Raw genomic sequence first — 24,335 nt, 5'->3', positions numbered from 1 at the left:
AGCTTCCAGAATTTTAATATTTACATATCAAACTGTGCTCAGAGGAAAATGAGGTCCCAGAACACTGCTTGAGGCTGGAAAGGTGGCAGGGTCCGCCACATATAAACAAGGTAAACCAGTGTGAGATTGTGTCCTTTAAGGTCAGTGATAGTTTGTTCAGTCATGAGAACAAAGTTTGTTTTGTTGAGGCAAAAAAACATCAGCCACTGAAGATCTGTGAACTACAGAATGCTCCTTTAAACACCTTCAGTCCATCAAAGACTCTCCAGGTTACATGAAATAAAAACACCAGGACAGACGCTTTAAATCCACTAAACCTTTATTTGACTTTAAACCTAAATGACAGTAGAACTGAGATCAATCACTGTTCACACAAACACAAACAAGTTTCAGACTCTTTTATTAAAGATCAACTCGAGACCAAAGAAAAACCAACGAAGAAGACTTGAATCCTCGGGAGAAAACGCTTCCTGAAGAGCGGCCGACGTCTTCGGGCATCCAATCAGACGATGCTTACCTTGAACGCAGCCAGAAACAAGACAACACCTGCAGCTACCTGTCGTCAAACAACCCGATCGATTGGTTCAACTATTTACAGACGTTTACAGGCAGCAGCTGTTCGACTCAATCACAGTTACACCAGAGATACCAAAAATACTTTAATTTATAAATTAAATCATTTACATCGTTTACCCAAAGAAACAAAACATTCTCTTTTAAATAAACAATCAGTTTTCATTTGATTCACAGAAAAACACCAGACCTGAAATGGTCGCGCTGAATCCAAATACAAAAATGTATTCAAGTTTATGTTGCTGAGTCCTCAGCACGCTAAAAACACCTCCGGAGAAAAGTGGAGGTGAGGCAGCAGCAGCAGCAGCAGCGTTACTCTTTGTTCTGATCCGATTGCACATCTTCTGTTAAAACCTCCGGCTCCTCTACTTTCACTTCCGGAGGCTCCGGAGCCTCAGACTCCACTTCCTGTTTGACTGCAGCAATGGCGGCTACAGCGGCGGCGGCAGCAGCAGCGACTGCACAGGAAGTGCCCTCCTCCTCCTCTTCTTCTTCTTTCTTGATGAAGGTGCTCAGCGGGTGGTCAGTGAGCACCTTGTTGGGCGACGGCGTGACGTCGATGTACGACGACGTCTGAGGAGACAAACAGCAGGTCAGACGTCTGAAGGTTTATTAATCATTTATATTGATCTGATTTCATCTTTAGTTACTTACATTCTGATAATCTTCAAAACAGGCGGGATGGAAGATCTGTGGAGAGAAACAAACATCAGTCAATGATCTCAGAGTGCAGGAGCATCCGACCCGGATCACTTCTTACTGTTCAGCTCTGAACTCAACATGAGAGAAACAGAATAAACAAATGATCAAAGTGCAGATTCACAACTATGAGCTCTGATCAGCGGATGTCTGATAGTCTGGTGACGGCGGCGGCGGTCTTGTGTCATACCTTGTCGTCGACCCTGAGGGCGTCCTTCAGGAACCAGTCCTCCTCCTCCTCGACCCAGTACGTCTCAAACGGCTCCTGGCAGATTTCACACGACTGCACGAGGAAAGAGGTTCATTTTAATAAAGATGGAAACAATCCTAAAACATGAGACCGATAAAAACTTCAGTCACAATTTTCACTCTGATTTTTAGCTCCTGCTCGTCTGATTTGTCCCTCCAGGCCACCGTACTCTGACCATAAGGACAATTACAGCAAAATCAATGCGTTTATGCTGCACGTTGAGCTTTATCTCAGTGGAAAGTAACTAAATATATATACTCAAGTACTCACTTAAGATGTACTTCTGAATTTTCTATTTTATGTTACTAGCAAAAGTATATTGTAGTTTTAATTAATTATCTGACAGCTTCAGTTAAGTTGAAATATAATTTAAAAATCACATTTTATTGTGTTATTGTAGATAATGTGCAATTCTGAAATACTTTATGAAGTAACATTTTGAAGCTGTAACAGGATTTCTTCCTTCTACATGAGAACAAGACGCGCTTTGTTTAATCTCCAGTGTTTCAGAATGAGGCTGTGAGTCTTTGATCACAAACGTTCATGATTGGCTGATGAATGACCACAGCTGTGATGTCACAAGGCTCACCTCTCCCACTTGGTCCTTGGTAGCCTTCACGCTCTGGAACTCTTTCTCCTTCGCCGCCGCCTGACTCTTCTGAACCTCCTCCTCGTTCTCCTTCTCAAAGAACAGACTCTTCGCTCGCTCCTCCAGGTCGGCGATCTCCTCGAACTCGATCCAGTCCTGATGGTCACACACACACACACACACACACACACAGTTACTGTCTGTTTAAAAGACTCATCTACAGTACAGTACTTTGAGAGGGGTCTTAGTTTCATACTGTCCTTAAATAAGTATTTCTACTGTGATTACTTGACGGAGTATTCTGTAGAATACTTGATTACTAGCTGCAGTTTCAAACACAAACATCTGATCCGATATTTACAGACAAAAGACGAGATTATCACGTTCAAACAAATTCAGTGCTGTTTAAGTCTTTAAAAAAACCTGTGTGTGTGTGTGTGTGTGTGTGTGTGTGTGTGTGTGTGTGTGTGTGTGTGTGTGTACTCACCCTGAGGGTGTAGTACCAGCGGCGGTGTGTGATCTTCTTGCTGGCGACCTTCCCGGCATGGTTCTGCCTGAAGTGCCAGTCCAGGTGGTCGGCGTACATGTCGGTCTGAGCGGCGGTGAACCTCATGCTGCACAGACAGCACTGGTTCCCCGAGTACAGCTTCGTCACGACGCCCTCGTAACGCCTGAGAGGGGTGAAGATGACCCGAGAGACAGAACGTGTCACAACACCGATAAACCAAACAGCAGAAAGTTTTATTCAACTCCAACAGTCAGATTGAATCTGTCCTGGACTCACTGTTTCATGTCATCGATGGTGAAGCTGGTGAGGTCTGGGAGGTTGTCGTCTTCCTCCTCCTCCTCCACTTGCTCCGGCTCCTCCTCTTCCTCCTCCACCACAGCTGGAGCAGCTGGAGCAGCAGTTTCTGGGAAAATACACACATTTTTACCAACTATGTTCATTATTTCCAGCAGCTTAATTTAACTGTGTAATTAGACCAAAGGTCCTGAGGAAGACAGCAGCAGCACTGACCTGTGCCGGTTGGCGGCGTCGGTTCAGACTGCGAGGGTTTAATGATTCCGTTGGAGATGAGTTTGGACAGCAGGTCGTTAACGTCAACCTGACCGAAGTGGTTTTCTTGAGGGCCGACCTGCGGTGCTACGGGGACAGAAAAAACAACCTGTTAAAAACACTTTGTGAACAGGCAGCATTTCCTCTTCAGCATCACACGTGTTTGAGTATCAATCAGTGGGAGGAACTCACTGGGCTGTCTGAAAGGCACTGGGTTCTGAGGCAGGAACGGCTGGTTGAGGTTCGCCATCATGTTCACCTGAAAACAAGAGAACATTTCAAAATCAATTAAAAGCAACAACATGTTCATATAATGTATCGAGTCAACAACAAAAAATGACATTCCGACATGAATGCAGTATAAAGACGGGTTGTGGACGGGTGTTTTACTCACCGGCTGCTGCATGCTGACGGCGGGGGCTGCAGGGTTGTAGAAGGGGGCGGGGGTCGGTTGGCTGAAGGGCGGAGCCGGCTGCATGTTGAAGCTTCCTGGCTGCTGCAGGTTCGGCTGAGCCGGGAAGGGCATCGGCCCCGCGGGGAACTGAGGGTTCATGGGCTCCTGGAAACGCTGGGGGGCCATGTTGAAGTTCTGCTGGGGTGCCAATTGGTTCTCATAGATGGGCGGGGCCATTGGCCTCATGGGGGGCTGAAGGTTGTGTTGGGGAGCGAACCTCATGGGGCCCTGTTGGCCCGGAGCGGACTCATAGAGCGAGGGCCCGCCCTGATGGGGCACGTTGGGCATGTCAAACCTGGGTCCAGGCTGGATGGGCCCGTCGAAGCGCATTGGACCAGGACCGTCAAACCGCATCGGGCCCATCTGGTTAGGAGGGCCATCGAAGCGCATAGGCCGCTGCTGCTGGAAGCCCATTGGTCCAGATCCAGGACCAGGAGCCATGTTGTTGAAGTGCTGCATGGGGCCCTCAAAGTGGCCCGGTCCGGGTACTTGTCCCTCAAACCTGACTGGAGGCTGCTGACCAATGGGACCATCAAACCTCCCGGGGCCCTGAGGGAGAGGCGGACCATCAAACCGGCCCATACCATCGCCGCCTCTCATTGGACCGTGAGGAATGTGGGGCCCGGGTCCATCAAACCTCTCCGGCATGTTGTGGTGAGGCGGTCCACCACCATCAAACCTTCCGGGAACCTGGTGGTGAGGCCCATCAAACCGAGACGACTCATCATAGCACCCAGGTCCACCACCCTCGTACCACCCCGGAGGGTGGGGTCTGGAGGGGCCCATGTGTCCGGGCCCTTCGTACCTGGAGGGGGGATGTCCTCCATCATGAGGAGGTGTGTGTCCTGGAGAGTCACTGTGCTGTCGGACAGAAGACAGTGGTCCTGCCCGTGGCGGCGCCTTCAAGATGGATTTTGGCGGATGGGGAGGATGAGGGTGAGGAAGGGGGACGTCCAGAGGTGCATCGTCTGAATGCTCACTGTTTGGGCTCTCAAAGCGCGGGACCGGGCTCGCCTCTGCCGTGTCTTTTTGGTGAAGAGGCGACAGCCGCTCTCGCTCAAACCTCGGCACTGGCGGGTCCAGACCAGCTGGGCTCGAACAGTTCCTGTGGACCACAGTGCCAGAAGGTGGTCCATCCGGCCTCCGTGGGTCTGGGTGTCTGGAGTCGGTGGGCGGGCCGTACCTCCTGGGAGCGTTGTAGCCGCTCTTCTGCTCCTCACGATCGTCTAAACGCTGGCGCTCCATCAGCGGAGAGGTCCACTCTCTCTCACCTGGAAACAACAAAACAAACCCATCACGATGTTTTCTGACGACTGTTACCGTCAGTGTACCGCTAACATCCTGTCACTCAACATGGCAAGTGTCTGACTTAAACAGTACGAGCTTCAGCTCACTTAAGGTTACTTCAGACAGAAACTACAGAGAAGAAATCTAAATAACCTAAAAAGATGTTTTCACCGTCCTAAACTCGTCTTCTCTGTTACTCATTACTGACTACAGCTCCCATGACCTCCTGATCTACAGTGATGAGCTGGATCTGACTCTGTGTGAGCTGAACCCCTAATTAAATGTGTAAACTGATCTCTTTAGAAGAGTCTCTAACCCTGCTGAAGTATCACTGATCGAGACCCTGACACCCCGCAGCTCCAGAACCTGACCTCTGACCTCTCTGTGGATAAAGACGACAGATAACAGATAATATTTGTCTTCACAGATCAGTTTAAACAGATCAACACCTCATCATGGAGCCGTTCAGAGCTGCAGACTTACTGGACTCTCTGGGGTCGGCTCTCCTCCTGAAGCGAAGTCCTGGGAGAGATTTCAGAGTGGGGAACTCTTTGCCGTGGTTGTACTCCTCGATCATGGGCCCAGCTGGAGGCCGGGGCTCCTCACTCTCTTTACTCCGCCTTTCACCTGTAAGTCATTAACCAACGGACTTCAGTCATTATCGATTCATTACTGATTTACATCACACACACAACTTTTTCACTAGTTGCTCCACTTAATGATCAACCGATTCTTGCTCCTGCTCACCTGGTCTTTCCCGTGGCGCCCGGCTGTATTTATGTGAAGGCGGGTGTCCGCCACTCCGTCCACTGCTCGGCTTCTCCCCCTGCGTCCCTTCCTCTGGCTCCTCCGGACTCTCCTCGCCCTCCCACTCCTCTCCAGCAGCGCGGTGCGCGACCTGGGTCTTCCTCAGCTTGGACTTGTGCTCATAATACGACAGCTCAGCCGCGTCCATGCCGTCATGTGGGCGGGGCTGGGTGGAGGGGGGCGTGGTCAGTAGCGGCTGCTTCTTGGAGAAGTTGTTGCCGGAGTCGTCCCAGCCGTCAGAGTGCTGCTGCTGCAGCTCCTCCTGGTACTGGAAGAAGTGTTTGATCTGGTGGGCCATGTTCAGGAAGTCTTCCTGGGAGATCTCGCCGCTCTCCAGACGCTTACTGGCCTGCAGAAACAAACAACAACTCTGTAACAAAACATCTACATCCTCTCGGTATTCGTCAATTTTTTTTTTTTGCTGTCCTTCTACATTTTAAAAACTTCATCGTATCTGGGCCGTGTTAGTGACGTACCCTCCTCAGGAGGTCCTTCTTTGAGGCGGAGTTAAGGGCTTCAGGTATCTGCAGGTTGGCGTCAACACTGAGGCGGTGCTTCGGGGTTCTGGGGGTTGTGGGTCGAGTCGGGGTGCTGTATTGTTTGTGTCTCGGAGGTCCAGGCTTCACATGAGAGTCTTCTGGTGGCTTCAGGCTGAAGAAGAGACAAACACATTTGTTAATTGTTGCTCCAGAATCAGAGAAAGCTCCTACAAATCTTTGTTTATTACATTTTTCAATCAAAATTGTGATTAAATTAAAACAAAGTCTACCATCAAAATTCTCAAACTGCAGCTCGAACTTGGGCTCAAGTTCAGTTACACTTAAGTTGATTGACAACAGGAGTAATTTAATCATTGACCTTATTCATCTCTTGATTATTTTCTTGACCACATGTGTTTTTTAAATGTTTTTTAAAGACAAAGAATGTCTTATACATCACAAATTAAGTAAATAATCACATTTAACAAGCTGGAACCAGAAAATGTTTTAGCACCTTTTCCTTTCAAGTGACTAAATCAATTGCTGGATTAACAAAAATGTTAAATTTCTTATGAACGGAAGAGTCAAAATTTCTCAAAGCTTAATATTTGCTCAGAACACAAGCAGCTGCACAAGAACTAATCAAAAACATGAAGTCTTAATCTTAAGATTCATGAATCAGGAAGAATCTGATCTGAAGCTCATTCTAACTGACGTCAGTGTCAGATGTATCAGATTCAGAATAAGCCAAGAATATTGCAATCACTGCACGTCTGGCCTTTTGTATCACATTTTGACTGATATCAAGCGTTAGTTTGAGGTTTGTCAACATTACTAAGATGAATCTGAGGTGATGTGATGGACTCACTGTTTGTTCTCCTCCCAGCCGCTCCTCCAGCGGTGAGAAGCGTCCTTGTTCTCCTTGCTTCCTCCGTCGTGGCTCCGTGGGGAGTGAGCGTCTCTGGATTCAGAGTGCCGATCCTCTGCTGGCCGCTTCGACCTTCTGCTCTCTGACTGGTTCTTTTTAGGTGTGAGCCGGTCCTCTCGACCGGGTTTGCCGTGTTCAGGTTCATCTGCGCGAATCCTCCGGGGTTTGCCGAGTTTGTGAGAAGGCGACGGAGACAAGGAGCTGCTCCTGGCTCTGCTCTTGGGTGAACGCTTGTCATTCCTCTTTGTGGAGGCAGCTGGAGAGCGCGATCTTGACCGCGAGCGGGTGCGTTTCCTGGCGTGTGTTCGGGCGTTGCCTCCGGTCTTGAACTCAACATTCTCTGTGGACTCCTCGCGGTCATGTTTGGTAACCGAGCCGTTCACCAGCTTCCCTTTGGGCAACCTCTGAGGCTCTACTGCTCGTGCCGCCGCCTCCTCCCTCTCCTTCTTGTCGGTGCATCTTTTCTTCTCCTTCTGCTCGTCCTCTTTGACCTCTCCCATCTTCTCCTGTGTGCGTTTCCTCAGTCTGGGATCTTTCTTCGTGCCCTCTGCGGACTTTTGAATCTCGGCCTCCACATGTTTGTTTTTACTCTGGACACTTTTGACCATTGGAGAGTGAGACTTTGACTTGGGCCTCTCCTCTGGCACCTCTTTCCTCTGGGTCCTGGCCTTGTCTGGCCTAGTCAACTTCTCAGGAGCCAGAGCAGAACTTCCTGTTGTGGTTGCGTCTGCCCTCTTTCCAGCAGACTGTTCTTTGTGCTGGGGGCCAACTGGAGGACCAGAGCGGTTCAGACGGGGGTCTCTGGTGGACGGCTTGGTGTCTGTCTGAGTCTGAGGAGGGATCCACGGTCGCACCACAGGAGCAGTTTGGGTGACCAGCTTCGGTGCTGTGCTTGCTGCTGGAGTGGAGACTGGAGTTGATGTTGGTACCACAAATCCACCAACCTGTAGACACATTAAACAACTGTTGGTGCTTTTGTTTCAGTGGTTGGATATTCATGTGGATAAACAGAAATGTGGTGCAGTTAGAAGGCTGATATATAAAGAATCTGAAAAGAGTTCCTGTACGGCTGTTTTGTGAAGTGCTGCAGGTTTTTGTTTCCTGGAAGCTAGTGTTTGTGGCTGAGTCACATGGCTGTATCAGTCATAATCACCTATACTGATCTGATGTATGTAAACATCTGTACCACACTTTAACTTTTGACTGTTTGCACAGTTGATCTTGGGACCTGTAACGGCTTGAGCTCCCGTTTTTATTACACGTTTAAATCAATAGTGCTGATTACAGTGTTGACCGTGTGGAAGACTGAAATAAGTACTTACGGGTGCACTCACACTAGGCAATCCGTACCGTACCCTAACACAAAGTCCAGTTTGGATGGCTGTGCAATGTAGACATCTAGTGTAAATCTAGTATAAATGTGCATAATCAAGATATCCATGAATGTGAGTGGGCCAGACCGAAAGAATGGAAAATATAAGCCGCAAAAAAGTCTGATGAAGTCCTGTTCTCTGTGTTCTCTGTTGGGCAGAGATCATGCTACGACATGATGATCTACATAAGTAAGTGTTCAGGCCCGGTTGTGAGTGCGGGCCAGCGGGGGACTGGGTTAGAGGGACCATTGTGCTTCGGGACGGTACGGAGCAACTGGACCAAGTGTGAGTGCGTACTTAGTGTGGTGGTTATAACGTCCAATCAACATTAAGTAAATACACGTTGAGTACATCTTTTTGTTTTCAACAAACTGATAAAAAGAAGAATAGACCAATAGGAACAGAAAGAAGCAGATTTAGAATCAGAACCGTTTTGTCCTACCAGCTGAGCTTTGGTCTGCTCCAGTTCCAGCTCGATCTTCTTCTGTTGCAGCTCTAGAAGCTGTTTCTGTTTGGCCAGCAGCTGCTGACGGATCAGCTGCTCCTGGGTCAGACTGTACTGACTGACGGCAGGGGCCGGCTGGGAGGCCGGCGCTGCTGCTGGGGCCGGTGTTGGCGTTGGCACTGATGCTGGTGCTGGTGGTGGGGTCGGCTGAGGTGGAGGGGTGGGTGTGGTGGCAGGAGGTGGAGAGGACACCTCATCTGACTGCACATGTTGGAGAATTGAATCAACATTGAGTTTGTTTCTTCAAATTTACAAGAGGTGGTAGTCAGACCAAAATCATTAACACATTATCCTGAAACAAAGTTGAAGCTGGGTTTCTGTCACAACTTAATGTGTTTTCATTATCGATTCATCTACAGCAGAAACTGTAAGAAGATTAAGTGATTAACTGACAGAAAATGACAAATTATTAACTTGTCAATTTCCAGCAAAATTAATGAACATTTCTCAGGTTCCAGCTTCTCAAACGTGAGACTGGCGGCTTCTTCGGTCCAACAATTTTATCTCATGAGAATCAAACAGTATCCAAAGCATCCTAAGTAAATTCAGCTTATAACTATATTGTTTAAATGTTTAATAGGTCGAGGACAGAGACAAATGTTTCCTCAACATGCTCCGTCACCAACTGGGTCAAACTCACACAGATAATCAACAGTGCGGCCAACACAATAGGACTCACCACACTCTGCTGCTCAGAGCGCAACTCTAAGGCCATCACACCCACAGAGGTGCAGGACATCTAACACCCAGGTACGGGGCGCTGAGGTGCAGTACATCTAACACCCAGGTACGGGGCGCTGAGGTGCAGGACGGCTTGTTTAGCTAAAACCTGACACCTGCAGCCACAGCGACTCACTCAGGGAACTAAATTACCTCGGGCTGAACCAGTTCATATATGCTTAATGAGTTGATGCAAATTTTTCTGCATTTTATTCAATAGTTTTTTTTAAATGTGTGAACCTCATTTCAATGTGGCGTTATTGTGGCTTTATTATTCAGGGAGAGCTGGCTGTGCAGTTTTGCAAGAAATTCTGTCTCACAGGCTGAAATAAGTTCTGCAAACGCTCATCAACACATCAAATCGACGGAGATTGAAACATACATGAAGAAAGAAGAAAACAGGGTCGCAGTCTGATGTTGTGTTTGCAGCACATACACACCTGTTTTAAAAACTTGGGGTTGACGTGAATGCTGGCGCTGGCGTTGACGGTCGGCGGCAGCGGCTTGATGGGCCAGGCCGGGTCCACTGAGTTGACCCGGACGTCCAGCGCGTACAGTTTCTTAAGAGGAAACACATCATCCCACGTCGATCGCAACTTGAACAGACTCTTTCTAGTGTTTTCATCCACCTACAAACAGAGGACATGACTTGGTCCAACAGCTACCAACAAAAACCTGAAACACTTCAGAATAACAGCAGCAGCAAAGTATAAGCACTATGTCAACTACAGCTGAAAGGATGAAAATATACTTTAAAATACTGTTTTAACACTTTGTGGAGAGTTTAAAAAGAGTAACTAAGATTTATCTTTTATTAGCAGGACTAGGTTATAGCATTAAATACACATGAGCAGAGTGCAGGAGATCACAGAAAAAGCAAGCAACACAACAAACAGGAGGGAAGTGAAGTGGGCTGCTTAAGACTTTTAGTGCTTATATTTTACAAAAATGCTAAACGGCAGCAAAGACAACTGTACCTTTTCAAAGACACATATAAATGAAGTGATTAGGTTTTTAGCAAACACTGCAAGGTATTCTCCTCCAACATTCTTCACTATGGAATCCACTAAGTACAAAACTGGAAGCTTCTCGGCAGATGGGGCCTGGAGCAATAGAGAACTCAACAAGTTTAGAACACAACAGGGGTTAAAACCAACATTTCAGAACAAATACTTCAATTACAACTTGACAGGATAAACAGGGCCGACTGCCCTCCCCCTCACCACCCGCCGTGCAAAAAAGTTTAATTAAAAAGTGTGGAAAGGCCAAAAATAAAAATCTGTGTCAAGCGAGGAAAAGGTGCAAGGACTCGACACATCTTCACAAAAAAGGAGAAAAAGCAAATCCAGACGTTTCTTCATCCAGGATTCAAAATAAAACTGAGGAAAAACACTTCAATAAAATCCTTTGTGATCTCCCTGAGGGTTTGACTACGGTCGGTCCAAAAAAAACAAGAAATATGTCGAAAAATCTTCAATAATGATCAATCAAATCAGAGTCTGTAAATATGGATCTCAGGAAGCACTTGGTCCTTTCTCAGAGTCAGGGGAGAAAAAAACATGTCCATGAAGAGTTAAAAAAAAAAAGTCCAGTCCTCAGGAAGTTTTACCTCCAAAGAGGGTTCTGTTCATGAAACCCTCTTTGTACCGTACCCAGACGAAACATCAGCAAGTTTTAGTCTTCAGCTCCACACCCAGTGAGTTTTATTCACGCTTTTAAAGGTTTACCCATCAAAATGTTTCTCTCCCGTCAGTTGTTAGAAAGCGCCAATAACCCATTAGAAAATCTTTAGACATTTAGTTAAGGAAGCTGCTAACTGCATTTAAACTAAAGCAGAAGTCTACTGTCACTACACTGTGCAGCGTCAGGTGAAGAAATACTGTTTGTGCAACCAGCCGAGTCAGACTCAGCTGTGTAAATGTAAACCAGAGTCATACCAATAAATTACACTGGGAAATAAAAAATGACAAAAAGCACATTTCACATTTTTTATTATAACATTTTAACCATTCAATGACATTTCAGTAATTCAAAATTCACTAGTGACTTAATGCAGAGAAACTTTTCTAATCCGATCAGGCTTCAAGGGACCAAAGCTTTGTTTCGCCAGGCGTCACAGTGCAAACACTGACCACAAAGAACTGAGGCAAACTGCTGACTGAAATGCATTTCTATAGAAGGTGGAGGGGACTTTAAAGAGGCCACTTCTCCTCTGTTTAACAGCTAGTCGACAATATTTATTGACAAGAGATTTGACTCGAAACCATTTCAATACAAGTGACGTGGGCTGGCCTCAATCACTGCATTATTACACTGACGAATGACCAAAGTACTTGTAGTAGTTTTGAAAAGGAAGGGCTGCTAATGTCCAGTAAAAATCCACCGTATCTGAAACCTGTCTCCTAACAAACATCTGTGCTCATTACACACAGTTTTACAGACAGCTGATGATCTGCTAACATCAACACATCCAATTTTACCATTATGTCAGACTACTATTTAAAATCTGAGTCCAGTAGTTATCACATGACTCCTACAGGAGGAAGCTCCAAGAATTTCATGTTCATTACAATAAATCAATCATTTATGATAAAAGTGTCACTTCTGTTTTTTTAAAGTTGAATACTTTTAATCAAAATAAACATTGATTGCATCACTGTGACATCTAGCAAGTTGCACTTTGTAGTTTCGACAAGGAAATGTTATTCAGAAGAGAAAGATCTTCATTTCCTGATTATTTAACATCAATGAAAATCTTTGTTTTTATGACTGAATAAACACACTGACTGTCAAGGACAGAAGAGTTTCATACTGTTTCAGGATGTTTCCATGTGGCAGACCCTGCCACCTCTCTAGCTTCAAACAAGTCCTGGGGAACTTTTAGTCCTCTAAGAAAAGCTTCTTTGTTTAATTAAGGGAAAACTAAATATGAAAGTTTGTATTGATACCTTAGTATATATTAGAATTCTGTGTTTACATTTCTTGTTAAAAAAACTAGACTTATTCTTTTAAAAGAAAACAGCAGGTTATACAATTCAGTTTTTAAATGTCAACTGTCTCCGTTTCCATAGAACCAGCTCTGTTGTTGTAAAAATGTTTATCCTCGGTTTTCTCAGCGTTCTACAGACTTTTAGTCGAATTAAACATGAAATGGCTGCTCTGTACGCTTGCCAACAACTTCACTTTTCTCTCAAAAGTTTTAAAGTAACTTTGCTGAACGAACTCATAGTATTACTACAATGTATTGCTACATCAAGTCGTTAAAAATAACCTCGTGGTGATATTCAAATCTTATAATAAAGTATTTTACGGTGGATTTTCACTTCCGTAAGGCCCGAGAGCACACCAGGTTAACGTTACAGCTAATTTCGACTGCGAGTTTCGACAAAGGGGTAGTTAAAAACTATTTCTTGCTTTAAAGCAAATTAAATATACTTAAATGAATAAACGAGGGTCCACTTTAATTCACAATGAGTGAGACGATGGCAGTGCGACTCGACTGAGTTACTCCACAGGAAGACAACGGAATGCAAGTAAACGTAGCTAGGTGACATGTCGTGTAACACAGCCGCCATGTTTAGCTAGCAGCTAGCATAGCCGACAGCACATCGTCGACTGGGCCTACTACATACATCGACATAAAGCATCTGAGATTGAAAGTATTCTATATTTATAAAAACCTTGCTTATTTGCGCTTCAATAATTGCGACGATATCCTTGGCGAAGTTGAGGTTTTCCTCGGCCAGAATGGTCAGCATGTTGATGTGCGGCTTGCTGTTGAATGTCAGGTCTTCCAGCGAGGACTGATACTCTCGGCAGGCATCTTCCCTCGCCGCTTTGTCGTCCATCTTTGAGCTGAGCGAACCGGGAAACCCTACACGGACCTTTTGATTAGCATAACCATTGATTAGCAGGCAGTCCATGTACCCATGTAGCTAACTGTTCGGCCCTGACTAACTGAAGAACAACGCCGGGTATTTCGTGTTTTTCAGCCGCCGCCTGTCGTCCTTCTCTGCCCGTTTCCAACGACAAGAAGATGGCGACTCTAACTGAAGGCCGCATACGTCACACAAACATGTAATATCTGTCGTGACGTCAGTGCAATCCCATTGGTTGATTTCCGCCCCTCTGAGTCGATGTTCTGATTATGATTGGTTGTGCGAAATAACAGCCACATAAATCCGCCAATCAGATTGAGGCATTGTGATCTTATGATTACATAACTGAAGAGAGGGCGAAGAGAAGACAACATGAGGCAGCAGCGTGGCGACGATCCTCTGGATTTATAGTACAATGTTATCATATCAATACATAACATAATATTATATAACATAATACATCATTTCAGTTATGAAATGTCACTAAGTACATTTACTAAAGTGCAGATTTGAAGTACTAAATCAACTATATTAACTCAATAGCACAACATTTTAAGTATTTCAGTATTATGCTACTTTATGCTTCCACTCTACTACATTTGGCAAATATTGTATAATATTAGCAGATGTTTCAATTAAACGTACTATAATGTAATATATATAAACATACATATATATTTAAAAAAAAATCCTATTTATTTTATTTTATATTCAAGTGTTGTACATTTTATTTGCGGACCCACTACTGCTGTAACAAAATAATTTCCCAGTCTGGGATCATTAAAGTAATCTATCTATCTATCTATCTATCTATTTACTCCACTACACTTATTTGATAATTGAAGTTACAGGTGACATTGCAGAATGCTGACAGCATCAGAGTCAAAGCAGCACATTTTAAATTCATCTATTTTATCTGCAATTAATAAAACAAAAACAAAGACACTGAAAATTGGCCCATTGATCGCACCAACGCCAAGTCAACACTAAGTATACAGTTTATACATGTCAACACTTTACTTCTACTTCTAATACTTTAGTACGTTTACTGCTATAAATTAACTTTTAGAACACGTTCATGTCATATCAGCTACTTTTATTGAAATACTATTGATACAAGTGACTTTTACAAAATGAATATTTTAGCATAATGTCTTTACTTTCACTCATATATTATTTTTTGGGATACACTATTTAAAAACATCCCAACATAATGATGGACTGTATGAAAATCTTTAACAAGTCTGATATATAACTTGTGTTTATCTAAATATGCAAACCTTTGGCCTCCAGTTTCTGACAAACTGACACATAGTGATATTTTTAGAGTCTTATGTTCAGGACTCCACAGTCTCTCAGCTGCTTCTCTATACAAAGTTGAGCCAGCAATGCAGTTTAGTTCCCGGCATTTAGCTCACACTATAATTTACATTCTTAGGACGATCACGACGTTTCCAACATTCATACTCCTGCTTCTGCTTCTGCTGCTTCTCAATATAAATTCCATTTTAATGAATCATGTTCACATGACCGGCAGTTTGGTTCTTTTTTTGCCAAACTCAGACAATAACAAAATATATCTTACATTTAAAGAACTTGAAGGATAAGATACTTTATGTTTTACACTGAAGTGTGATATTGACAAAGAAACACGAGTTGACGTTATTTGACATCTAAATAACTTTGAGAGAATCTGTAAGTGTGGCAGGTTGTGCCAGAAATGAGTTTCTCATAAAGACTGAATCATCTGTTATTGAGAATTAACCCTGTCAGTGTTGCAGCTGCCATGTAAGGCTCCAAACTAACTGCTGGGATATTCTTAGACACAGTAACCAAACTCCAGACTGGGTGGAGAGATGATGCATCACGGTCATCCAGTCCAACAGGGAGAGGCGGAGGGAGACTCAGATCATTTAATTACAGTAAAAGTATTCATACAAAGTACCTCACGCTCTGCTACATGTCAAACAGACAAAGTGTTACTGGAGTAAACGTGAGTAATGTGAGTATAATGAGGAAAACCAACATCAAGTAATGAATTAATCAACACACTGTTTCAGCTCCATGTTCCATCCTCTAAGCACACGATCGAGCTTCAGCACACCAATCAGGAGACTTGTGTTAATTATGCCACACATGGATCCAGTTAACCTGAACAAGTTTCACATTTTGTGAAGGTGAGAGAATGATTGGAGCAGCTGGTTCACCAAGAACTTGATATTATTATTGGTCTGTTTAGAATTAAAGCAAAGATCTAATTTCAGATGACCCTGTATAGATTCAGCAATGTGCTGTTTATTAGTGAAAGACAAAACATTGATTAAATCAAACACAAATGAAAGATATTATGTATCATACTGATCAGTGATGGAATTTAAAAGTGAGGTGCATTAGTAGTAGTGCATTTTAAAGTATTCTATATTAATCAGGCATTTGACTTAAAATAAACAGGAATTTTATCAGAAAAATGCTGAATACCAGCTCAGATAAATAGTCATCCTGTAGTATACACTTCATATATACACACTTATAAAGTTAATATAGGTATAATTTCACTTTAACACGTATTTTTGATACCAAAGTATTAGTTTTTACACTTGATATCAAAATTGTGCTCTTGTTCTAGTGACTGACTTCCACATTTTACCAAAATAATAATTCAACACAATATCTTTACTTTTACTGAGGTCTGATTTTTAAGCGCTGAACTGATCAGAACGCGACTGATTCAAACAGTCACCAGGGGGCGCTGATGCTCCGGTGTGACACCACCGAAGAAGTAGAAGAAGAAGAAGAAGAAGAAGAAGCAGAAGAAGTAGAAGAAGAAGAAGTGGGGAACCGTTGCCGGGTTGACGACAGCAGCCGCAGCAGCAGCCGTTGTTCGCAGCTAGCGCCATGGCGGCAGTGCGCAGCTTACGGGTGTCGGTGAAATCAGACAGCGGCTCGGACCGCTCGGAATCGGACTCTGACTCCGAATCGGACAGAGATGCCCGCGAAGCCGAGCCGATGGAGGTGGAGGAGGGGGAGCTGGAGCCAGAGGACATATCCGTTAACCGTTCCCTGAAGGAGCTGCTGCCGGTGAGTGTCCGGGCGAGGCCTTGTCAGACCGGGGACTGGCGTCTCCCGCGGCCGGCGGAGCCGCCTGTGGTGGCTGCGTGGGGTAACTTGGACTCCCGGCTCTGTGTGCGGGAGCTAACGCTGGTTAGCACCGTGAGGTTACAGACAGCCGCGAACATCAGTTAGCTGCTTCTAACGAGGACTCGTTTGAATGAACGACACCTTTGTTGAGGAGCTGCTGGCCGCTTGTTTATTCCAGGCACTTGTTGCTGTTAGCTTCTCAGATCGAGCGGTCGATCCACCGAACTCCTGTAAATAAACTGAAGGTTAAATGTTTTTTAAGGGCAAAAGGAAGCAGATTGTTGAAAATGGCTTGAGATGTTGACTATGATGATACATTACAGCTAATGACCAGTTCGGCCTAATTATAATCATCTAATTCAGATATTGTGTGTTGTTAACTTGTTTAGATAGTTTCTCGGTTGCTGCTTGTCTGATTATCGTCCTGCTAACCGACAGTGGACAGACAGAACATTATAACATCATGTACAGGCTTTATTCCATTATCTGCTGGTTTAATCACCTTATGTCTGACAGGATAGGTGTACTCACTATTTTACTTTGGCAGATTAGAATTAAATTGCTGTTTTTAAAGTAGAAGTTTGGTGTAATGTTAATGTGGCAGAAATCCGTTAAAAACAGCCTCAGTCTGGTCCTGTGGCGTTTCTGTGTCAAACATAAGGCCTTAAACATCTCTTATACATTTTAAACACATTTGTAGAGCTCTTATATTTGTTTATTTATTAATAAATGGTTTCATTTGACATTTGCAGGATACGAGCCGACGATATGAGAACAAGGCTGGAGCGTTCATCACCGGGATTGATGTCACCTCAAAGGTACGACACCAGGACTCACAAACACAGACGCAGGCACCAAACGATTGAGGAAAATCTCAGCTATCACACCAGTGAACTATGTTTTTTCACCATCATCTGCTGAAGTTCTGGAGGTCTAAATGAATCAGTTTGAGACACATTAAACTCACCGATCCTCCAACTGTCAGCACAAACACTCGTGATGCTGTAGTGTGAGTTAAAGTGCTGAATGTTCAGCAGGCGTTGTGCTAAAATGAAGTGTGTTGTGTTTCTTATCAGGAGGCGATCGAGAAAAAAGAGAAGCGAGCGAGACGTTTCCATTTCTGCACGGAAGAGAGCACCAGTCAGAGGAACGTTTACCTCGATAAAGAAGTCATGAAGAAAGGTAAGAAACATGTGTGTGTACAGGTGTTTGTGTACAGGTGTTTGTTTACAGGTGTTTGTTTACAGGTGTTTGTTCACAGGTGTTTGTTCACAGGTGTTTGTTCACAGGTGTGTACAGGTGTTTGTGTACAGGTGTTTGTTTACAGGTGTTTGTGTACAGGTGTTTGTTTACAGGTGATTGTTTACAGGTGTTTGTGTACAGGTGATTGTTTACAGGTGTTTGTGTACAGGTGTTTGTGTACAGGTGATTGTGTACAGGTGTTTGTTTACAGGTGTGTACAGGACCCTGTTTGTATCGACCCTGATTGGTTGAACCTGTTGTCTTCTTCTTCTGTGGTGCTCAGCTATCCCCAGACTGCGTATGGAGGCGATCTATGTAACAGGTGTGGACGACATGAGCACACAGGACGTCTTTGGATACTTTAAGGAATATCCTCCAGCACACATCGAGTGGATCGATGACACCTCCTGTGAGCAGCACACACACACACACACACAGAGAACAATATAATATATGTGTTTACTTGCACGTTGATTAAATATGTATCTGACACACTGAAGTTATTTTCCCGCCAGATGTTCAGGATCATTGTCTTTTCAGTTGCCGATCAGTCCAGAAGCGATGAAATGACATTGATGTTCTCTTCTGTAGGCAGCATGAATGAGCTTACCTCATTCTGGGCATGCAGGAGCTACGTTACTATGGACACGTGTTTTATATACCTACTAAATACGTGTGTTTTGTGTTTTGTTTGATTATTGTCGTGGGCTTTAGAATCAGAGTTCACGTAAGTTTGATCTCAGGACGGATGAATCTCAGCTCCCGTGTGTCTGAACACCAGCTGCTTGTTTCCTAGGTAACGTGGTTTGGCTCGATGACAACACTTCTGTCCGAGCCCTCGTCAACTGCAGCCGGCTACCTGACCCGGAGTCTGTTACTACGGAGACGGAGAGCAGCGACCAGCCAGGCAAACAGAGCAAAGGTCAGTGTGTGTTCAAAGCTGCATGCAGCAGGTTCTGACAAGTGAGAGCAGAATATAGTAAGTCTGCTTTTCAACTCGCAGGTCATCGGGCTCAAGGGTCGGACGATGAAGATGAAGAGGAAGAGGGCGAGGTGGACGAAGACGAGGAAGAGACGGTGAAGAAGAGCAGCGAGGAGATCGAGGTGAAAGACAGTGACGGAGAGGCGGAGCAGAAAAGCAAAGCGGAGGACGGACAGGTAGAGTGAACGCTGATGACTCTTCTGATTAGAGACTCTGAATGTTCGAGTGTCTGCACAAATCAACAAACTGCAGGAATGTGCCGTTATGATCCGCTGGAGCTGCGTGAACTCATGAAGTTCAGCTGCAGTGACTGAACCGGAGCCAGACTGATACTCCATCAGCTCCAATAACTGATCTGTGGTCTGTGTGTCTCAGATGGACGACCTGTCGGGGGCGGAGAGAGAGTCTCTGCTGAGGAACGACCTGCGACCGGCCATCAAACCCTTCAAAGGAAACAAACTGTTCCTGCGCTTCGCCACACTAGGTGTGACACGCACACACACACACACACACACACACACACACACACACACACACACACACACACACACACACACAGATGTGAATAAAGGTTTGATTCAAACATTGTGTGTGTCTGTCTCCAGAGGATAAGAAGGAGTTGGGCGCCGCTCGTCGCAGCAGATACTACATGAAGTACGGAAACCCGAACTACGGAGGCATGAAGGGAATCCTCAGTAACTCCTGGTGAGACTCAAACGCTGATCACTGATCAGCAGTAATATTACATCATCTTGGATTTTGTTGGATACACACAAAGTAAAAACTGAAGTGTCGTTAGGACGTCCTCTGTCGCCTCAGAGGAGAAACAACAATGACTTTTTACAACTTTTAACTTACACGTACATTTCAGAGCCTGTACTTTATTACTTCTACTTGAGTAAAGAAGTTGAATCAGTACTTCTACTATAACCAGACTTTTTACAAAGTATCTGAACTTCTTCTGGAGGAAAGGCCGTGTGGACTGTTACCGCCTCTGGTGACACACAGCTCACAAGCTGCACGACTTCCTCCATCTTAGAGTCGCCGGCTCTCCGTCTCCTCAGAGGTCTTTAACAATCATCTGTTTGTTGTCCGTCTCCTCAGGAAGAGGAGGTTTCACAACCGGCGGATCCAGAGAGACGTCATCAAGACCAAGAAGCCTCTGATCGGAGACAGCATGGGACACACACCTCCGTACACACACCGACACTCCGGTACAAACACACAACAGTCCAGACTCTCCTTCAGACGCTTTAAAGGATTCACACTGATCCTGATCAATAACTGCTGCTCTTCTTCTCTCCTAGCTGACCTGGTCAACCTGCCCGAGGAGCCCATTAAGGAGGAAGAGGAGGAGGAAGAAGACGATGACGACGGCGATGAGGACATGGACTCAGACGACAGGGTGGTGGAGTACAAAGAGCGAGCGGAGCGGGAGAGAGGCGAGCGAGGAGGCAGCTCGCGCTCGCTGGGGGCGGGGCTTCGTAGTCGTGCGGAGCGCTCCCCGTCTCCGTGGTCGGAGTCAGACGAGATGGACTACGACCTGGAGCTGAAGATGATCTCCACGCCGTCACCCAAGAAGAGCAAGAAGATGACGATGTACGCCGACGAGCTGGACACAACCCTGAAGAGCATCCGGTCAGTTTGCACCAAATAATGCTGGATGTCTTTGTTTTTTACTTTGAAAAACACATTTTCTGATATAAGAAGAGAAATGTTCACATGAAGCTTCCTGATTATTAAACTAATAGTATGAAGGAAATGTTGCATCTGCAGCCAGACCCAGGTCTGTAGACACGAGACGTCACAGCACAGCTAGAAACAACAAAAAGAACGTTTATTTTTAATTAAATCCTGTGTCGTCTCACAAGTCTTCTGTCTTAAAGTCTTAATTGAACTTTGCTTTGTTGTGTGTCTGGTGAGCAGGAACAGGATCGGGGGTTCAGGATCACAGAGCAGACCCAAATCTGCATCGCCCACCAAGGTGATGGACGTCCGCCAGCTGCTGGAGGAGAAACGATCGGGTCACTCTCAGCAGAGCCGGCCCCCCCCGGTGGCTGCCAGCGGAAAGACAGGTGTGCTGTTAATCCAGAAGTTCTGATTGTTTCTGCTGTGAGAAAATCCAGAAACTGAACCGACTCTGTTTTTAGATGTTCGGCAGCGTCTGGGGAAAAGACGTTACTCTCCAGACAGAGGGCGCTCCCCCTCCCCCGTCTCCCCCAGAGAGACGCCTCCAGCCAGAGAGCCAATCAGAGACGTGCATCGCAGACTGGGCGTGGCCAGTCAAGACAACAGAGGCCTCTTCTCCAACTCATCCAAAGACAGAAAGACAAGTAAGAAAGAAACTTCAGCAGCCTCCTCCCTGTTCTCCCTCACGTTAAACTCTTATAACGCCTCTAAAAATAAAGTTTAAGTTAAATTCACCAAATCGAGAATTCTGGGTAATCCTGACTGCAGTAAACATCAGAGGAATGTCAGCCAGTCTTTGTGTCAAACCACTAGAGGAAGCTAAAGTTTTTAAATTCAGAATAAAGTTGCTTTCAAATCTAAAACTCTGTCACAGTAATATATATGTCATCATGATATAACGTTACTCGCCTTCCCGTCTGCAGGCGGCCTGTGGAGCAGACTCGGCTCCGGTGACGAGAGCAGCGCCGGACACGAGCGCAAGTCAAGCAGCCGGTCGGCCGGCCTCTTCTCCTCCTCCTCCTCCCCTTCATCGAGCCGCAATGAGATTGCCACTAGCAGCAGCAGCAGCAGCAGGAGGAGACAAGTGGACGGAGAAGAGGAAGAGGAGGTGGAGGAGGAAGACGACTCGACGCTGCAGAAGATGTGGGGCGCCATGATCAAAAAGAAGCAGGAGCGTCAGACCCACAAGCTGAAGAAGAGCCGGCTGGACAACCTGCCGTCGCTGCAGATCGAGATCAGCCGCGACAGCAGCGAAGACTCGGACGCCTGAAACTGAAACGGACAAAAACTGTGAGAGCAGACGGCTGATCTGAGGCCAGCGGGAGGGTTTTCTTTTATTGTTTCATTTTTAACCTGCGGCCTGTGGATGGATCACTGAAGAGGCCCAACACGCACAGGGTCAGGGGCCCGGAGGGTCAGGGGCCCCTGTGTGAAGTGACTGTTCTGATCAGAGTCTGAGCTGCACAAAGCAACAAACTGCAGAAATGTGTCGTTATGATCTGCCGTCGCTGCAGTAACTGAACCCGAGCCCGACTGATACTTGTGTTTTTGGTGCCGATACTGAATTTAAGAAGTAAAAATCAAATGTGACAATCAGCTGATGTGGTTCAAACAACTTGTGACAGTTAAACAACAAAATCCACAACAACACCTGCGCACTGAAACAATAAACCTCACCTGGAATCCAGTTATTATAAATAACCTCGAGTGTATCTCCATGCAGGACGTAGAAGATCAGACGACAAAAACAATTAGACCGGCCCGCTAATTATCAGTCAGACTCTAACTAACACCTGAGAACTGCTTCACCTGTGAGTGACCCTGAAAGAGACGCAACACAACCACAAAGAAGAAATTAAACAATGCAGCCAAAAAGAATTACTGTAAACCTTAAAAAGCAGCAAACAGCTCGTATACTTTGTTTTAATCTCATGAACTGTTGTACGTTGTTACACCTTTCAGAGGGAGTTCAGCTCAGAGTGGTTGTGATCGCTGCATTTTATAATCCATCCAGGCTGTCGATATATCTGAGGAACCGTTCAACCTAAAATTAAAACCACTTGTTGTTCCTCTGCTGCTGTTTGTGCTGCAGAGATGTCGGACTTCTCTCCACTGTCATGGAACATGTCTCTTCACAGAAATCATGACCCGTTTACTCGCTGTGAGCAGTTTCATGCAGGAACTATTTTCTTTCTGTATCACTGAGCAGAAGGAGGCGTGCAGCGACTCGTGGTCGGGAGGCGAGCTGCTGATGACGCTCAGCTGAGGAGGAGTTTAATGTTCACCGACGTGAAAGCTCTCGTCTGTGAGGAGATGCATCCTCTCTTCTGCACAGTGATGCCGTTTTTCACTTTTCTAACAGTTAAAGGGAAGATAAGAAGTCACAGAGGGATAAAATGAAAACATAATTTTTTAATTTGAACTTTTCTTTAGTTTTTCTTCTTGCTACAGTGAATGTTCCTCCATGTGTTAGTGGGTGGAGGTCGGTAGAAAGAAAATAGTTTCTGTATGAAACTGCTCTCGGCACCCTGCAGTCTGTCTCCAGGTGGTGATTCTGTAAAGACGTGCTGCTGCTGAGGAGGTTAAATGTATTTTCAACAGGAAGAATAAGCGTTTTTGATTTTGGGTGGAACTGTCCCTTTAAACATCTGCTGACACTACACAGACAGAAACCTTCCAGATGTGAATCATTACTCAGTTGTTTTCTTGTCAGGACTTAGCTGAGCATCATGGGAAACCTGGATGTGATCTATAAATCATTCCTACGTTGCCGTGGAGATGTCGGACGCCGTCGACCGCCAGCTCCGACTGTGTGATGTCATCAGGCCGCGGTGTCCTCTGAGACCTGAACCCTCAGCCCTGGTGCTGGGATGATGCCCCGCTCGGGACCAACACTTTAAGCTTTTCGTCATCGATGTCAGATCCAGTTCAAAACTTCATTTACAAAACGTGTGTTTTTACGTTTTCTGAGCGGCGCCCTGATGTTCAGTGGTGACAGACGGGAGAGGGTCGATCACAGATCCGGTCAGAGTGACGACGACTTCTCCTGGTTTCTCTTTGTGGTTTTCCTCTGGAAGCAGAACTGATGAACGGACTCTTAGAAACAGAGACGGAGTTTCTGATGTGTGGAATATTTTCTGATGGTAAAAAAGTTAAACGTGAACATTTGGTACATTTTTTTTTAATCCCTTTCTGTGTCAGTTTGTGGAGAAACAGACTTCAGAACGAGTCGCTCACATCATCTGTGTTTTTTCTGTTTATGTTTTTTAATTGAAACTTTGGGGGCCACACTCGTCCGGTGACATCACTGCTGGTCATCAGATGAGATCATTATTAAAATGTTGGCTGGTGAATAATTTTACACGTCTGCAGAATAATTTCCTCTTGAGTTTCACCTGAAAGTCTCCTGGAACAACTAGAGGACAACTGCTAACTATTACTTTCAATTTGATGAATCTGCTTCTTGTTGAACCAACATCCTCATCTGTGATCACAACTATCAGCTAATAAAGTCACAATTATGAGAAAGTCAGAATTTGGGGATAAAAAGTTAAACTTTGTTTTAATTCTCATCTTTGATTTGATAATTTCATCATCTGTATCTCCAGATTATGAGTCGCTGTGGGAAAATCTTTCTTATCAATGCTGAGTTGATCAGTTTTTCTTATTTTATACAAGTTAAATA

The 24,335-nt window shown here is 45.1% G+C and overlaps 2 protein-coding genes across 3 annotated transcripts; one reads left to right on the top strand and one right to left on the bottom strand.

Moving 5' to 3' along the window:
• Window positions 1-301: 301 nt before the first annotated feature.
• pcf11 (PCF11 cleavage and polyadenylation factor subunit) lies at window positions 302-13,785 on the bottom strand. 2 transcript variants are annotated; one of them, XM_030437491.1, is made up of 18 exons: window positions 13,402-13,785; window positions 10,699-10,824; window positions 10,162-10,350; window positions 8,939-9,202; window positions 7,064-8,067; window positions 6,193-6,367; window positions 5,657-6,065; window positions 5,393-5,536; window positions 5,226-5,291; window positions 3,563-4,893; window positions 3,361-3,427; window positions 3,130-3,255; window positions 2,896-3,022; window positions 2,599-2,782; window positions 2,112-2,267; window positions 1,463-1,555; window positions 1,228-1,263; window positions 302-1,146 (listed from the first exon to the last, which is right to left on the bottom strand). In XM_030437491.1, the coding sequence occupies exons 1-18, from the start codon at window positions 13,642-13,644 to the stop codon at window positions 886-888; spliced, it is 5,001 nt and encodes a 1,666-aa protein (XP_030293351.1). In that variant the 5' UTR covers window positions 13,645-13,785; the 3' UTR covers window positions 302-885. The 2 variants fall into 2 exon arrangements, with proteins under 2 accessions (XP_030293351.1, XP_030293352.1); XM_030437492.1 differs by lacking the exon at window positions 5,226-5,291.
• Window positions 13,786-16,402: 2,617 nt separating this feature from the next.
• ncbp3 (nuclear cap binding subunit 3) lies at window positions 16,403-24,182 on the top strand. Its single transcript, XM_030437638.1, has 13 exons — window positions 16,403-16,677; window positions 17,490-17,555; window positions 17,814-17,919; window positions 18,263-18,388; window positions 18,776-18,901; window positions 18,983-19,137; window positions 19,337-19,445; window positions 19,567-19,666; window positions 20,066-20,175; window positions 20,269-20,599; window positions 20,888-21,036; window positions 21,112-21,294; window positions 21,574-24,182. Exons 1-13 carry the CDS (start codon window positions 16,495-16,497, stop codon window positions 21,918-21,920), a joined length of 2,091 nt encoding a protein of 696 aa, XP_030293498.1. The 5' UTR covers window positions 16,403-16,494; the 3' UTR covers window positions 21,921-24,182.
• The last annotated feature ends 153 nt before the right edge of the window (window positions 24,183-24,335 follow it).

The sequence above is a fragment of the Sparus aurata genome, chromosome 13 (genome assembly GCF_900880675.1).
Source record: "Sparus aurata chromosome 13, fSpaAur1.1, whole genome shotgun sequence".
In the NCBI taxonomy this organism is placed as follows: domain Eukaryota; kingdom Metazoa; phylum Chordata; class Actinopteri; order Spariformes; family Sparidae; genus Sparus; species Sparus aurata.
Note: the sequence above shows the minus strand (reverse complement) of the source record. Positions and strands in the feature narration are given on the sequence as shown.

Bases quoted from the DNA above. Each gene is read 5' to 3' on its own strand.
- pcf11 (XM_030437491.1), bottom strand. From the start codon at position 13,644: ATGGACTGCCTGCTAATCAATGGTTATGCTAATCAAAAGGTCCGTGTA. The intron at 8,068-8,938 runs GTAGGACAAAAC...ATGTGTCTACAG, and splicing joins AGCAGACCAAAGCTCAGCTG to GTTGGTGGATTTGTGGTACC. The intron at 5,537-5,656 runs GTGAGCAGGAGC...AATGACTTACAG, and splicing joins GGCGCCACGGGAAAGACCAG to GTGAAAGGCGGAGTAAAGAG.
- ncbp3 (XM_030437638.1), top strand. From the start codon at position 16,495: ATGGCGGCAGTGCGCAGCTTACGGGTGTCGGTGAAATCAGACAGCGGC. The intron at 19,138-19,336 runs GTAGAGTGAACG...TGTGTGTCTCAG, and splicing joins GCAAAGCGGAGGACGGACAG to ATGGACGACCTGTCGGGGGC. The intron at 19,667-20,065 runs GTGAGACTCAAA...CCGTCTCCTCAG, and splicing joins GGAATCCTCAGTAACTCCTG to GAAGAGGAGGTTTCACAACC.